Source organism: Aethalodelphis obliquidens, unplaced genomic scaffold (genome assembly GCF_003676395.1).
Source record: "Aethalodelphis obliquidens isolate GAN/ISIS:26980383/991018 unplaced genomic scaffold, ASM367639v1 scaffold28, whole genome shotgun sequence".
In the NCBI taxonomy this organism is placed as follows: Eukaryota; Metazoa; Chordata; class Mammalia; order Artiodactyla; family Delphinidae; genus Aethalodelphis; species Aethalodelphis obliquidens.
This window is the reverse complement of record NW_020837972.1, coordinates 21,145,400-21,161,740: the sequence shown is the minus strand read 5'-3', so window position 1 is coordinate 21,161,740 and position 16,341 is coordinate 21,145,400. Positions and strand designations below refer to the sequence as shown.

At 49.3% G+C, this 16,341-nt stretch overlaps 1 protein-coding gene across 4 annotated transcripts in view; it reads right to left on the bottom strand.

Moving 5' to 3' along the window:
- Positions 1–16,341, bottom strand: part of GLT1D1 (glycosyltransferase 1 domain containing 1) — a 155,347-nt gene that overhangs the window by 129,299 nt on the left and 9,707 nt on the right. For 3 of the 4 annotated variants that reach the window (XR_003436776.1, XM_027125138.1, XM_027125137.1), the window contains exon 3: positions 2,937–3,085. Coding sequence is in view for 3 of the 4 variants with exons in the window: in XM_027125138.1 (XP_026980939.1) it covers positions 2,937–3,085 (149 nt within the window). In the remaining variant the exon portion in view is untranslated. Of the gene's footprint in view, positions 1–2,936; positions 3,086–13,786; positions 13,958–16,341 lie in introns of those variants that run through there. The other variant, XM_027125139.1, reaches the window with a different exon arrangement.

Below are 16,341 nucleotides of genomic sequence, written 5' to 3'. Positions count from 1 at the left end.
GTATATATATACATATATATGTGTATATATATACATATATATATATATGTATATATATACACAAAGTAAGGCCTGAATATGAAGAGAGGGTCCAACTTCCTATGGTGTGGGAAGCAAGAGAGAGAGCTGGAAGATTAAATAAGGTTTGATACAGTGCAGGGAAACAGGAAGTCACCTTTAGCAATGAGACATCTGAAAATTTCAGAAGCTGACACATTTTGCTAAGTGAAGTGTTATCCCCGTATGATGATTACTGTAGGTAATTTGGGGCCTCAGGTGACATACCACCTCCTGAAAAGCTGGCACTGCCAGGTCATTTAATTCATATTTGGAAAAAGCCACTCACGGCCCAACAACAAAATGATCTGCCCTGCCTCTACTCGGTGGCCGCTGGGCTCTCAGTGAAGTCAAATTGGCCTTGGGAGGGTTAAGAAGAAATATCCAAAAACTGTAGCTAAAGCCAAGAGGATGACTGCATGCACATCCTTTCGTGGTCCAAGGAAGCAGTGTTTTTTGTTTTTGTTTTTGATTTATTTTTATTTATTTATTTCTGGCTGCATTGGGTCTTCGTTGCTGCACGCGGGCTTTCTCTAGCTGTGGCGAGCAAGGGCTACTCTTCACCGTGGTGCGCGGGTTTCTCATTACGGTGGCTTCTCTTGTTGCGGAGCACAGGCTCTAGGTGCGCAGGCTTCAGCAGTTGTGGCCCACGGGCTCAGTAGTTGTGGCTCGCGGGCTCAGTAGTTGTGGCTCGCGGGCTCTAGAGTGCAGGCTCAGTGGTTGTGGAGCACGGGCTCAGTTGCTCTGCAGCATGTGGGATCTTCCCGGACCAGGGCTCGAACCTGTGTCCCCTGCATTGGCAGGAGGATTCTTAACCACTGCACCACCAGGGAATCCCAGAAGCAGTGTTTAAAGGTCCCCGTGGATTCGTTTTCTAAGAGAAGATACTGCTGTTTGACCTCAGTATTTACTGTTAATTAAGAGCTCATGCTCTGTGCAGTTGCATCCAATACTTTGCAGGCAGAGATGCCAATCACTTTGCTGCAGTTGTAATGGTTTATGTTAGAAGTCAATGTGTCTGGTCTAAGGGAGGCCCAGAGAGCTCGTATAACATGATTTCTGGATGTGTCTGGGAGGACGTTTCTGGAAGAGACTAGCATTTGAATCTGTAGTCTGAGGAAGGAAGATCTCCCTCAACAATGCAGGTGGGCCTCACCCAATCCGTTAAGGGCTTGAATAGAACTAAAAGGGGGAGGAAGGGTGAATTCATGCTCTCTGCTTAAACTGGGACATCCATCTTCTCCTGCCCTCGGACATCACCACTCCTGGTTCTTGGGCTTCTAGACTCAGACTGGGGCTTACACCGTCAGCCCCCCAATTCTCAGGTTTTCAGACTCGGGTTGAATGAAACCATCAGTTTTCCTGGGTGTCCAGCTTGCAGATGGCAGACTGTGGGAATTCTCAGCCTCTATAATCACATAGCCAATCCCTATAATAAATCTTCACATACGTGTGTGTGTGTGTGTGTGTGTGTGTGTGTGTGTATCTATATCTACATCTGTATCTATATCTACATTTCCTCTTGGCTCTGTTTCTCTAGAAAACCCTGACTAACACACCAGTAGAAAAGATAGCTCCCCGCAACCCTCGGGACTTCCCTGGTGGTCCAGTGGTTAAGACTTTGAGCTTCTACTGCAGGGGGCATGGGTTCAATCCCTGGTTGGGGAACTAAGATCCCGCATGCCATGCAGCACAGCCAGAAAAAAAAAAAAAAAAAAGAAAAGAAAAGAAAGCCCCAAAGCTTATGGTTGATTGCCCTGCTGGACATAACCAGTTCTGCAGCTAACCTAATCCTAGCCTATTCAAATTTCAGTCCCTCCGTGGATGGATCTAGAGACTGCCATACAGAGTGAAGTAAGTCAGAAGGACAAAAACAAATATTGTATATTAACGCATATATGTGGAAACTAGAAAAATGGTACAGATGAACCGGTTTGCAGGGCAGAAATAGAGACACAGATGTAGAGAACAAACATATGGCCATCAAGGGGAGAAACTGGGGGTGGTGGTGTGATGAATTGGGAGTTTGGGATTGACATGTATACACTGATGTGTATAAAATGTATGACTAATAAGAACCTGCTGTATAAAAAAAATAATAAAATTCAAAAATTCAAAAAAAAAATCTCAGTCCCTCAAATGCTCTTTAAACTGGCTTTAGTATCTTAGTAGTTTCTTCATTAATAAATCAGTTGAATAAACTCTCTCCTATGTGCTCACTTCTATATTTTGTGAAAGAGTCACATTTCTAACTTTTGAAAATTAGACTTTGAGTTAAGAAATATACATCAAAAACATTCAGGATAAAACTCTTCATGCCGTAGGGACTTCCCTGGTGGCGCAGTGGTTAGGAATCCGCCTGCCAGTGCAGGGGACAGGGGTTCAATCTCTGGTCCGGGAAGATCCCACATGCTGTGGAGCAACTAAGGCCGTGCACCACAACTACTGAGCCTGCGCTCTAGAGCCTGTGAGCCACAACTACTGAGCCCACATGCCACAACTACTGAACCCTGCGCGCCTAGAGCCCGTGCTCCGCAACAAGAGAAGCCACCGCAATGAGAAGCCCGTGTGCAGCAACGAAGACCCTATACAGCCAAAAATAAATAAATAAATAAATAAATTATTTTTAAAAATTGTAAAAAAAAAAAAAAGACTCTTCATGCCGAAAAACAGCTTCAGTATATATGCATCCATTCTCAATTGGTGTAGTTACATCGTTTTTAGAAAACTACTCCGTTTAGAAGAGCAAAGCAAAAAGATGATTGTATCCCTTCCATTTCTGAGCAGGGATAAGCTGCTTCATCGATGTTTAAGTTGAAATCGCAGGCGCTCTGGTTTTGTGACTGCTAGGGCTCCACCTTTGGGGAAGGGGGGGTTACCTGGCAGAAGTCTACCCCCTCTATATAGATGAAGAGCCATAGCTGCCTCCAAGCTCTCAGCCTTGATGAAGTTGGAGATTTCGGATGGGCTTTCAAAGTCCAAGGCATTTTTCAGAATACACACGTGACCCGCAGCTTCTAGATGGTCCCTTTATCAAAAAATACACAGAGAAAGAAAAAGACAGGAGAGAAAAGCATTAAAAGGGCACAAGTTGCTGCTGTGGTTAAAACTGAAAACCAATCCAGAGATTAGTCAAATCAGAAGTTAATATTACATATTTTCTGAATTGTCCTTTAGAGAAAATCCACCTAAAATACATTCATCCACCAGTCTCAGACACCAGGACTGGGACTGGCACCGAGGCCAGCCGGAGGAAGGGCCAATTCAGGAAGGCTTGGCAGCCTTGACACATGAGGCACCCACGGCCACTTCCAGTGACATTTGCTGCACCAGAAAGCTCCCTCCCCTTCTTTAATTCTTTGATTTCACTTTTTCCTCCTGTTTCTCAAAGTTTGTGTTTAGGCATCTGTGACTCAGTTTTTCATGAAGAATTCAAAAGTCACCCATTATCAGAGCTTCAAGAAATACTCCATGGCCTTTCCATTCTACCTCCCAAATATCTTTCAAATATGTCTCTTTTCTTCTCATCCCGGTTCAGTTCCTTGCAACAGAAATCTAAAATACAAATCCGATAAACCAAAAAGAAACTTCCTGAGTGGCAGAAATAGCATGGGCAAAATCAAAGGACAAATGAGAAACTGGGGGGGAAAACACAACTATTTACAACACTTACAAAAGGAAAGAAGCTAATTTGCTTAATATGTAAAGAACTCTCATAAATCAATAAGAAAAAACCCTAACAACCCAATAGAAAAATAGGTATCACCATAAAATTGCAGTCCATGACAAACAAAACAAAAACAAAAACAAACCCCTACAATTGGGCTTTTAAATATGAGAAATGGTGATCAACTTCAGTCATCCTTTTAATGTAGAAAATCTGTAAAGAACAAGAGTCTGCCTATGGCTTCATGAAATAAACATTCCTATACTGGGTAAACTGGTACAACCTCTTCTGTGGGCAAAGTAGAAACAGCTAATATATTTAAAATGCACAAACTCTGTGACCAAACAACTCCACTTCTCAGAACTGATTCCAAAGACACACTTGGATATGGGTGCAAAACATGCACCCAAGAATAAGCACCGAGGCTATATCCGAAGCAGCAAAAAGACTAACACTGACCTCAGTGTGCGTCCGTAGGGGACCAGTCACATTATGGCGCATATGAGGTACTCAGGTCTGATGCCATGAAAAGAGTGCAGATCACTGTGCAGTCATTTAGAATGAACTCCAAGACACATTGTTAATGAAAAGAGGACACACTGTTAATGACGTGTTCTTCAAAAGGTGAAGAACACTTTGTGCATATATAGTATGTGTGCACAGAACATCCCTAGAAGGATACAGAGGAAATAGATAATAATGATTCTGTCTAAAGAGGACCAGGGACCAGGGTTGGGGAGAGAGTATCTTCTCATCACAGACCATTTTGCATGGCTGGATTCTTTGACCAGGTGCATATATTATCTTTTTTTTTTTTTTTTGCAGTACGTGGGCCTCTCACTGTTGTGGCCTCTCCCGTGGTGGAGCACAGGCTCCAGACGCGCAGGCTCAGCGGCCATGGTCACAGGCCCAGCCGCTCTGCGGCATGTGGGATCTTCCCTGACTGGGGCACAAACCCGTGTCCCCTGCATCAGCAGGCGGACTCCCAACCACTGCACCACCAGGGAAACCCTATCTTATCTTTTAAAATTGTTTGAGGTGCATGTGAATATACAACCAATCCAACCAGGTTCATTAAAACCCTCAAATGGGGACTCCCCTGGCAGTCCAGTGGTTAAGACTCTGTGCTTCCCCTGCAGGGGATGCGGGTTTGATCCCTGGTTGGGGAACTAAGATTCTGCATGCTGCATGGCACAGCCAAAATAAAAATTAAAAAAACAAAACAAAAAACCTCAAATGGCTTGGGGTAGTCAGCCCAGCTGTCAACTCCATGAGAATGGGGCCTGGATCTGTCTTGCTTACTGAATGAACTAATGGCTGAATGTGTCTCTGGGATCAAGTCCAAACACCCTAGCCTAGCACACAACACCCTTCATAGCCTGCATCCCCTGCACAGCCAGGCACATCCCACTCTTGACACCCTTAGCTCCAGTCCAGCCCTTCCACCTGCAGGACACGCAACACATCATGTCTTCTGAGCCCCATGACCATGTCCCAACATTCCCCAATGCCAGCCCCCTTCAGTGAAATCTGACAGCCCCTGCTGCTAACACAGCCGTCTCTCTCACTGTTTCCATTGTTCTCCGAGCCCATCGCTACCACAATCACTCTGGGATGCAGTTATATGAACAAGGCAGTCACATCGTACTTAGTGCTTCTATTACAGAATCAATAACCTACAAGGACCTACTGTATAGCACAGGGAACTATACTCAATATCTTGTAATAACCTATAATGGAAAAGAATCTGAAAAAGAATGTGTGTGTGTGTGTGTGTGTGTGTGTGTGTGTGTGTGTGTGTGTAGAGAACTGAATCACTTTGTGGTACACCTGAAACTAATGCAACATTGTAAATCAACTATACTCCAAAAAAAAGAAACAATAGCTCAGTGATAAAACAGAGTCCCAGATCCTCCTGAAGTGATACAGATAACAATGTGATGCATCTCTTTGAGTCGTTCTGCAAGAACTAAGACCCCTCACCCAGATGGAGGATGGTGACTACACACTGAGCGTAACCATGTGGACCCTGAGGACTGAGGTTCCCAGAACATCACTCCGTTACCTCTCCACCAACCAATCAAAAGAAAGGCATGCACCCTGCAGCCCTCATCCCAAATGTTGCCTTTAAAAACACTTCCCTGAAAACCACTGGGGAGTTTGGGTCTTTGGAGCATGAGCTGCCCATTCTCCTTATTTGGCACCCGCAATAAACACTGTACTTTCCTTCACCGCAACCTGGTGTCAGTAGATCGGCTTTGCTGTGCGTCGGGCGTGTGGACCCGAGGTTCAGTTGAGTAACACAGTGAGAAGTGCCCATTGCTCACTCGGCAGCACACACCAGAGCTCCACGAGCATCTCTGCCATCTTGTCTCTCCTCTGCTGCATCATCCCAGGTCCTTCCAAATCATTTTCGAATCTCTACTCTCCCTCCCTATGTCGCCACCTCAGTCCCTCACTGCAATCCTGCTAGCATTCAATCCAGAACCTTCACTGTGGCAACCATTCGGCTCACGCCGGCCAGGCCAGCTGCTCTCTCCTGCTGGCTCTTCAGCTGCCTCGGCTTCTCAACTCCACAAGCCCCTTCCTGCCTCAGGGCATCCGCACATACAGGTCCCTTGGCCAGGAATGCTGTTCCCAGCCTCTCTCCCTCTTCACCCAGCTAACCTACAGGTTTGAAACCCCAGCTTAAAAAGTTATTTCTCATACACATATGTTCACAGCGGCACTATTCATAGTAGCCAGTAAGTGGAAACCACCCAAATGTCCTTCAACTGATGGATGGACAAGCAAAATGTGATATGTCCGTCAACGGAATGTATTATTCAGCTATAAAAGAATTAAGTACTGATGCATTATGTAAAGTCCTCAAAAAGGACCACATAGCATATGATTCCATTTATAGGAGATGTCCAGAATAGGCAAATCCATGGGGACAGAAAGACTCGTGGTTGCCCAGAGCTGGGGAAAGGGGCATGGGGGGGGGTGACTGCTAACAGGTCTGGGGTGCCTTTTGAGACGGCTGAAAATGTTCTGAAATTAGATAGTGGCAATGGTGTGTGACTTTATGAATATACTAAAACCCACTGAACTGGATGCTTTTAAAAGGGTGAATTTTATGGTATGTGAATTATACCTCAATAAAAGAAACTGTATGAGAAAGAAAAAACTATTTCTCAGGGGAGCCTCCCAGACCCCCCCCACAGAACTAGGTCTGTCCTTCGAACATACTCTTACCACCCAGCACTTCTTCCTAGCACTGATCATATTGTAATTAAATCATCTGTGTAATCGTATGTTCGTGCTAGAAGGCTGGAAACTTCTTTCAAATGACAGGGCTTAGCACTGAGCTGATGTGCTAGAAATTCTCCGGCTGAATGGCTGCTGGTTTCTGCAGGGCTCACCTGTCCTTCCCTGGCTCCACGCCCAGGGTCTTCACAGTGCTGTGCCCACTAGAGATGCTCAATAATAAATATTTGCCAAATGAAAACAATAACCGACAATGATTACATCAGGGGGAGGAAACGAAATAGCCTCTTCCCACTGACTTAATGTACATCTGCAGTTTCTGAAACTGAGCAGGACCCTGTGGGGCTACTGGGCTCAGAAGCCTTTCTGTGTCCCCCATCTCTTGTTTGTAGGAAATACGCTGCAGCCTCCATGACCTTCCCTGAGTTCCAAAGGGCAGGTTCAAACAGTTGCTAATCAGCGGAGGGAGGGGATGCAGAGACAAGGGGGGAGCAGCTAAGACACAATAGAGCAGGGGGATGGGATGAAGTAGGAGACTGGGATTGACATATATACACTACTGTGTATAAAACAGATAACTAATGAGAACCCGCTCTACAGCACAGGGAACTCTACTCAATGCACTGTGGTGACCTAAATGGGAAGGAAATCTAAAAAAGAGGGGATATATGTATACATATAACTGATTCACGTTGCTGTATAGCAGAAACTAACACAACACTGTAAAGCAACTACACTCCAATAAAAATTAATTTCAAAAAAAGAAACTATAAAAAGAACTATAAAACTATAAAAAAGAAATCTTGGGGCAGGGTCCTGGTTCCACCTCAAGGGATACACAGAACAATATCTTTGAGCTCTTCTGCAGAACTAAAACCCCCAACAAATGGAAAATGTTAACTACTTGATAAAGCAGTTTTCATTCCAGAGAGGTCACAGTTTTATAACCTCGGGAACCACAGAAGCTCACCAGATCCCCTGAGGCCAGATTAAAGGACTGTATCCTTATCAGCAACCCCGCCCTTGACCCATTGCTATAAAACTCCTCAGGGACTTCCCTGGTGGTCCAGTGGTTAAGACTCCGCGCTTCCACTGCAGGCGGCATGGGTTCAATCCCTGGTTGGGGAACTAAGATCCCGATGGCCGCATGGCTTGGCCAAAACAACTCCTCACCAGATCCTCCCAGGTTGGGACACATAGTTTTTGAGGGCATTAGCCCACTGTGGCCCCCTCTGCCTGGCAAAGCAATAAAGCTATTGTTTTCTACTTCACCCAAAACTCTGCTTCTGAGATTCGATTGGGCACCGGGGCACAGAGGCCAGGTTTTCGGCATCATTTCCTTGGCATCTTCTAAAGAAAAAGTAGAAAACTTGAATAGGCTCAGGCTTTTTTCCTTCCCATATGCTTGGCACTCACAGCAGAATTCACACTTAGACCAGCAGAAGGCAGCTGGGCAGTAGGGTCAGGGTTGCATTGGACGCCACGATGTTTGCCTTTCTTCCTTTTTTTTTTTTTCCCCTTCCAGTGAGTTTCCAGAAAGTCTTGTTTGCTGCTTCTGTTATCTAAAGTGCTTCCCATTCAAATAAAAATACTTTTATACACCGTCTTCCAGACGAAGGCTGAAGGAAGGACACAAGTCACAGCCGCTGTACAAAGTGCTGCTGTCGCTCGGGGACGCTGCGTTCACTGGGGCGCCAGGACGCTCATCCAAGCACTGACTTCTAGGACTCCCTACTCTGGACCTCGGAAGCCTCAATCCTTCACCTTTTCTTCTTTCCCATCTCTCTCTCTTCTTATTTTGTATGTATGTATGTATGTACGTATTCTATTTTAAAATTTTTTTGGCTGTACCTTGCGGCTTGCGGGATCTTAGTTCCCCAACCAGGGACTGAACCTGGGCCCTTGGCAGTGAAAGTACAGAGTCCTAACCATTGGACCACCAGGGAACTCCCTTCTTTTCCATCTCTTTTCCTGCATTTCCCTAAACCCTTAGCAGTGCTGCAGACAAACTCTAGGTGTGAGGCCCAGGAGTCTAGCGAGCCTCTGATAGTCCGGTTTAGAGCAAGGGGTCAGCATGCCCTCCCTGGAAATGGTCAGAGAGTAAATACCTCTGGGCTGGCAGGTGGCTGATCTCTGGCCAACTGCTCAGCTCTGCTATTTATTTCAGCCTAGCAGGAGGCGCACTTTGAAACTCTGATCTCCTGTTACCTCGTCACTAAAGCAACGGTGTGACTTTCGTTTTTGTTTTTTTTACATCTATGACTTGTGCAATTTAAACTTCGACCTTCACTGTTAGCAACTGATCTGAACCCCTTTGCCTGATTTAGAGGATCCTCAAGATTGCCTGGTTCTTCTGGAAACTGGGGATTAGAGGTGAATGGGGGCCCGTGGGTCCCCTCGCTGCACCCGGCTTCTAGCTAACCCAGGTGACACCATGGGGACACAGACCAAATGGAGACGCAGAGAGCAGCGCTGCTGGGCAGGCCAGGCTCCCTGATTCTCATCCACACAAGAGCCCATGGAACAGTGCCAGCAAACCGCATACCCCAAGCATAGCTCCTTTTTGTTCAGAGGTGAAAAAAACCTCTGATGCAGGTTCCTAACATTTATAGTGCTGAGGAGACAACGCCAGAGAGTAGGCCCTGATTAGGGTTTTAAAAATTCTAGCAAACAGCCCCTAGGTTAGAAGGGAAAGTCACCTGACCCAGGGCAGACTGATTGTACCGAAGGATATGTAAGGTGCCACATAGACAATAAAACGGTCCCTCTCTAGTTATCAATCCCCAGACAAATATTCCCCCCACATGCCTTCCCCATCACCTACACCTTCTAAAAAACTCCTAGACAGCAGAGGCCCAAGGTTACTACAAAGACCCCAATATACCCAGCTTTTCTTGGTTTTCTCTCAGTATTTTCCCTCTATAATGAAGGAAGTTGTGGATTTTTTTTTTCCCCTCACTCCTGATGAAGTTAATTTGTAGATCAGGACCCACAAAGTGGAGGCCACCCCATGGCCCAGCTGATGTCACAAATCTCAGCGTACGTCAGTCTGTGCCCAGGACGGGCCTCGTGGTCAAGGAAACAATACAGATCAGTCACGATGCTCTGATCATCTCCGGCGTGGTCTCTGACCCTAGAAAAATAGGGCCTGCTGCCTTGTAAGGGAACCCCCGGTGGCCCGGCCAGTCATGCCCTGTTTCCACGTTGTTGCTTCTGAGATTCTATAAAAGTCGCTCTCGGCCAACATCCCTCAGAAGAGGGCCAGGCTGCTTGGGAGGCGCGGTGCCCCCCAATCCATGGGCTGCTTTCCCTTGAATAAGGGGCATCAGCGTCATTACTAAACTGTATTCATTCTGTTGTTCGACACTCTCCATATTCAATTGCCAAGCCCTGTGCGTTTCACTTCTTAAATATGTGCCCTCCAAATGGCATCTCCTCTGCCACCATCCTGATCTACCCTTCAGGCTGCAGCCCAGACCACCTTCGATGACATATGAACCTGAGAGCGTTTCGTGGTTGCACCCCGTGCCTGACACAAAACTGCAGGTCCTTGTGACGCGCATCCTACCTGCCTCTCGGCCACGTCTGCAGGCTCCCCCGAGGGCGGGGTTTGTCAGCCTCGGTACCACTGACATTTGAGCTCGTTCAGTCTTTGTCGTGGGGCTGTTCTGTGCATTGCAGGGTGTGTGGCTGCACGCCTGGCCTCTACCCACTGGATGCCAGGAGCCCGTCACCCCCAGTTGTGACAACAAAAATGTCTCCATGTACTACTCCATGTCCCCGGGGGGCAGAATCACTCCTTCCTCCTCTGCACATTCTCTTGGCCTCTGCTCCCATGGAGAATCACTGACCTAGAACATTCTATACTGCTAAGTTTGCACAACTCAGTTTGGGAAGGGATCTGCTCTTGCCCACATCCTGCCTGCTGCCCCTCTGCCTGAGACACCCGCCCAAACACTAACCCTTCCCTGCCTCGCCAACTCAGGTTCATGTTCTGACGAAGAGCCCACGTTTGTTAAGTGCATACTGAGCACCAGGCCTGGTTCAAACACTGAAAATGTATGAACTCCTATTTGATCCTGAGAACAAGCCTCTGTGGCAGGTCTGAGCTGCAATCATGTAACCTGGCTTAGACCTTAGGGATTTTAAGCAGGGAAGCCGCCTTGTGAAGGCAGGAGGTCTGCTCCAGAGCCTGTGTCCTTCTACCAGTTTGCGATGCCTGAACCATCCCACGTCTAGCCTGGGGTGGTTCCCCAGAGCATCCTACACGTCCAGTCCTGTACGGATGTGCCCATCACAAGCCAGCACCGCTATTTATGTATTGGGTGTTCATTCACAACTACAAGCTTGAGTGTGCAAGAACAGACTCATTTCTTCTTTTTGTAAGTCTCTTCTTAATTAACTCAGACACCCTCCCCTGCGAGACTGATGAGGATCCCGACCTTACTCATTTGAGGGGGGGCTCCCTCCGCTGCTGCCCAGGTCCCTTGAGGGTCGCAGGGGTCTTCCACAGAGAACGTTTGAGGAGCTCCTCTGGTTCTCACTGCTTCCTGGTAATTGGCTCCCAGGGAAGTCTGTCACCATGGAAACCTCCCTGCCCTCCCCTTCAGGAGACCGAGCATCCTCTCCTCAAGGAACCTAGGCTTTCACAAGACAGAAGATGTCTTCCAGCAACTTCCGCTTTTCCCTTTTTCTTCCCCCCCACCCCCAGCCATCCTTCCTGAGTGAAGGGGAGACTAAAGCCTGGCTCTGAAGACAGAGCAAAGCACAAAGAACAATCTTTATTCTGCGTCATGCACAGCCAGGAAAACAAAGAACAAAGTAACTAAAGGGCCCTGCACCCTGCTGAATGTCCGTGGAAGTGCCCGCCTGGCTCCCCTGAGGGCCCTTGGGTGGCTGCAAGCCTTTGGAAGATTGGGGCTCCGGTGCACAGCTCGAGCGAGGGGTGCAGTGTTAAATAATGGATGTTCTCGCTAGTTTCCACAGCATAAACTATGGGTGCAGGCTCTGCTGGACTGGCCCCTCTCTCTCTGACCTCCTTTCCTTGCCGTAGGCCAGAGAGCATGGATTCTTTCTGTTTCTCAAGCCTGTCAAGCTTGCTCTGACCCCAGGACCTGTATCCGTGCTGTTACTCTGTCCCAGGGCCATCCATCCTTCCAGATCCTTGAGTGGCTGCCTCCTTCTGTCACTGGGGTCTTGGCCTGGATGTCACCTCCTCAGAGAGTCCTCCTCTGAAGCCACAGCCCCAGTCACCATCCTGCAGTCTCTCTCCCCCCCACTGGAACGTGCTCCATGAGGGCAGAGACCACCATGTGCCTCCTGGCTGTTTATGTCCAAATGGGTGACAGCTGGGACTTCCCTGGCGGTCCAGTGGTTAAGACTCTGCACTTCCACGGCAGGGGGCAGGGGTTCGATCCCTGGTGGGGGAATTAAGATCCCGCATGCCATACGACCAAAAAATAAATAAATAAACAGTGGTGAGGATAGCTGCCTTCCAAATGAGTGATAGCAGGTGCCACTGACTTAAGATAAACCTGTGCAGTGAAAATCCTCATGGGAAAAACCTAACCGTAAACTTCCGAAGACTGATGTATCCTGTCGCTGCTGCTCTTTAGGAAAACAGGACGTGAAAGGGGAGGTGTGGCCGCAATCACTCATTTGGATGATGAGGAAGAAGGCCCACAGAGGGGAAGTCAATTGAGAAATTTCATGAAGCAAGTCAGTTTGCGTAAAAAAAAAAAAAAAAAAAAAAAACTGCTATGAAACTGCAGGCACTAATCAGCTCCCTCCCTGCCCTGGGGACTTACCTTCCAGCAGGGAGAAGAGAAAAAGTGGAGGAATAAACCTAGAAAACAAGATAACTGCAGGAAAAAACAAATGTTAAGAAGAGAACCAAGCAAGGAGATGGGGAACGTGGAAATGGCTGAGGGGAAGAGGGAAGGCTACCTTGTGGGGTTTTTTGTTTTGTTTTTTCGCCACACTTCGCAGGCACGCGGGATCTTAGTTCCCCGACCAGGGACTGAACCCGTGCCCCCTGCAGTTGAAGCTTAGAGTCTTAACCACTGGACCGCCAGGGCAGTCCAAGGAAAGGTTACTTTGGATGGCAGGTCCAGTAACACTGGTTTGCACTTTTGCTGCGCCTTCTGCCTGGAAATCCTGGTCCACCCCTACTCCCACCACCACCCCGCCAGGCCACCCCAGCCTCAAGGGACCCTCGTCGCACCCAGGATGCTGCGCAAACGTCACTCTAAGAAGGAGGCCTCCCCGGAGCATCCCGCCTAAAACAGCGCACGCGCACAAGCGGCCCTCACGGGAGTGTGTACACGGATCTATAGGTATCACTGTATATTTATACCCATGTGTTTGTATTCTTTCTCTCCCGTCCCCGCAAACGTGCCGTGTCCCGAAGCCCTGACTTCGCATTCCGTCGCCGCCTCCCCAAACCTAGGGCGCTCACGATCGATCAATACGGAGCGTCCGTGAAGACGGGCGCGCCGAGATGCGCCCGCAGAACGCCGAGCAGCCTCCGCCGCGCTGAGGCCTGCCTCGCGGGGCCGCCCAGGCGCCGGGCACCTGGATACCTTTCCACGGCGTCAGCGGCCGAGCGGCCTCGGGGGAGCGTTAGGATCGCAGCGCCGGGCAGGTCCCGGGCACCCGCGCCGGAGTCAGACACGCGCCCCTCGCCGCCCCGCGCTACCCCGGGCCCCGCACCCTCTGGCCGGTCCGTTTGGGCGCGCGGTTCGGGGAGGCTGGGCCGACCCCCGCGCCCCCGGCCGGTGCCCCCGCCGGGACCCGGGCCGCCGCCGCACCTACCGGACGCGCTGGGCCGTGATGGCGTTGCCCGTGTGCCGCCGGAGCACCGCCAGGAACAGGAGCCGCATGGTGCCGCCGCCGCCCGGCCGTCCACCGCCCGCCAAGGCCGGGCCCGGGGCGGGGCGGGGACGCGGGCCGGGGCGGCCGAGGTCCGTCAGCCCGCCCGCCGCTCCCCAGGCTGTGCCCGCGCTCGCCAGTTCCGGGGCTCAGGGGCGCGCGGGGCGGCGGCGGGGGGGCGTGTCCGGGGCGGGTGGGGGACTGGGGGCGGGGCCCCTCCCACGGGACCAGCGGCAGGGGATCCCTGGGTCCCCTCCAAGGGAACCAGAAGGGACTCCCATAGGGGTTCCCGGAGCAGCCGCAGGTCTGCTTCCATGGGGGCTGTCACCAGAGGTGATTTCGGGTCCCTTCGCACAGAGACAAGGGGTGGGTGGCCACAATCCTCCGCCACAGGGACCAGGGCTGGCCACAGGCTCCGCACCACACAGACACACACACACACACACACACACACACACACACACACACACTCAGAGGGACCAGGGTGGCTGCGCGCTGCTGCCATGGGCACCAGGGGTCCGCGGGTCCCTTTCCATGGTGGTCGGCACCAGGGGCGATGGCCGATTCCCTGCCACAGGGACCAGAGGAGGCCATGGGTGGACTCCCAAGGGGACCAGGGTGAGCAGTGTCCACTCCCGTGGGGCCACCACCAGGGATTTCCGGTATCTCTTGAAAATGAGAGATGGGGCAATAGCAGCCACCTTTCCCACAGTACACAGAGCTAAGAAGCAGGTGCCCCTTCAGAAGTGCTGAGAGAAACTGAGGGCTATTTAAAGTTTTAGTTAGAGCAGAAATTTACTCCAACTGGGTAGCACAGAGCCGGAAGTGGCCAGGAGGGCCCCCAAACAGGAGCTGCGGTGAGGCTTTTATACCTGAAGGCATAAGCAAAGCAAGGCAATCTTTGATTGGCTACTGCTGAAAGTCTAGTTGGCTCTTTGTGATTGGTTGTCTTTAGGTTTCGATTCTGTAATCTTGAGGCATTTACAGCTTAGGTTTTGGTTTAAGGAAGAATCTGGGCATTTAAGCCCCCTCAGTCAGGTGGCCTCCTTGCTTAACAGATGGGACCTGAGCTCCCCAGTTTACCACAGTGGTTGTAAGCGCATTTCAATTCCTTTGTGAGCTCAATCTGTATTCCTGCTGTTAGAAGAAGTTGAAGTTTATATCTTGGCTCCATAGTCACCAGGGACAGAGACCTCTCTCTTTCTTCTCCAGCATGGTCTTGTTTGGCCTTTATTATTTATTTAAATTATTTATTTATTTATTTATGGCTGTGTTGGGTCTTCGTTTCTGCGCCTGGGCTTTCTTTAGTTGCCGCAAGCGGGGGCTACCCTTCGTTGTGGTGCGCAGGCTTCTCATTGCGGTGGCTTCTCTTGTTGCGGAGCAGGGGCTCTAGAGCACGCGGGCTTCAGTAGTTGTGGCATGTGGGCTCAGTAGTTGCGGCTCACAGGCTCAGTAGTTGTGGCGCTCAGGCTTAGTTGCTCCATGGCATGTGGGATCTTCCCAGACCAGGGCTCGGACCCATGTCCCCTGCATTGGCAGGCGGATTCTTAACCACTGCGTTACCAGGGAAGTCCCTGGCCTTTATTCTTAAGATGGCCTCTAGGTGCAATGTGACTGCCAGAGCTCCACCCATCACATTCACATTACAGGCCAGCAAGAAGGAAGGGCAAAATGGTGCATTTCATTTTAAGGGCCCCTCCTGGAATTACACACTGCCTCTGTGACTTTATCTTACTGTGCACATGACCACATCTTCCACCCAAGGCAGCTGGGAAATACAGTCTGTTAGCTGGGTACCTTGCCACCCTGAATAAAATGGTGGACTAGGATGTGGACATTATCTTTTTCAGGGCTACCATTCAATCCACTTCAGAGTCCCCTTTCACAGATGGCAGCGTGTATGAAGGCCCCCAGTGACTCATCTGGGACTATTCTCCACACACGCCCTCCCCCTCCCCCCCACACTCTCTGTCCCTTCTGTACTGACCCCATATTCTGTTTCGTGATCAGGGAGTGGTCAGCCCACCCCTCACCCTGGTCCTGAGCTCACTTACAGCTCTAACCTCCGCTTGCTGGGGACAACATCCTGCACTGGGAAGGCCCTCAATAGATGTTTGTTGGATTAAATAAAACCACTGAATTTGCTGTTGTGAGATTTTATTCCCATGAGAGTGCATTCCTGATTTTTCTTTAGTGAAAGTCAGTGCTGCCACAATAGGATTTTCTGGGCTGAAACTGGCTTTTATTCGATTTTTCTGGAATACACCAGTTCCATACGGTAAGAGATTCTGACATATCTTTGGGGGCCCATAACTTTATTCTTTCATGGCTTCCGTTTACCCATTTGGAAAATAAGAACTATAAACAGTATCATAGTTAATTAGTTCATTTTGATGAAGTCCTTTATGATTCTCCCAAATAGGTAATATAAAAGAGTACGAAGACAACTGTGTTATTATTCAATAATGTAGAAATAATTATGGGGGGGCAGTGGAACA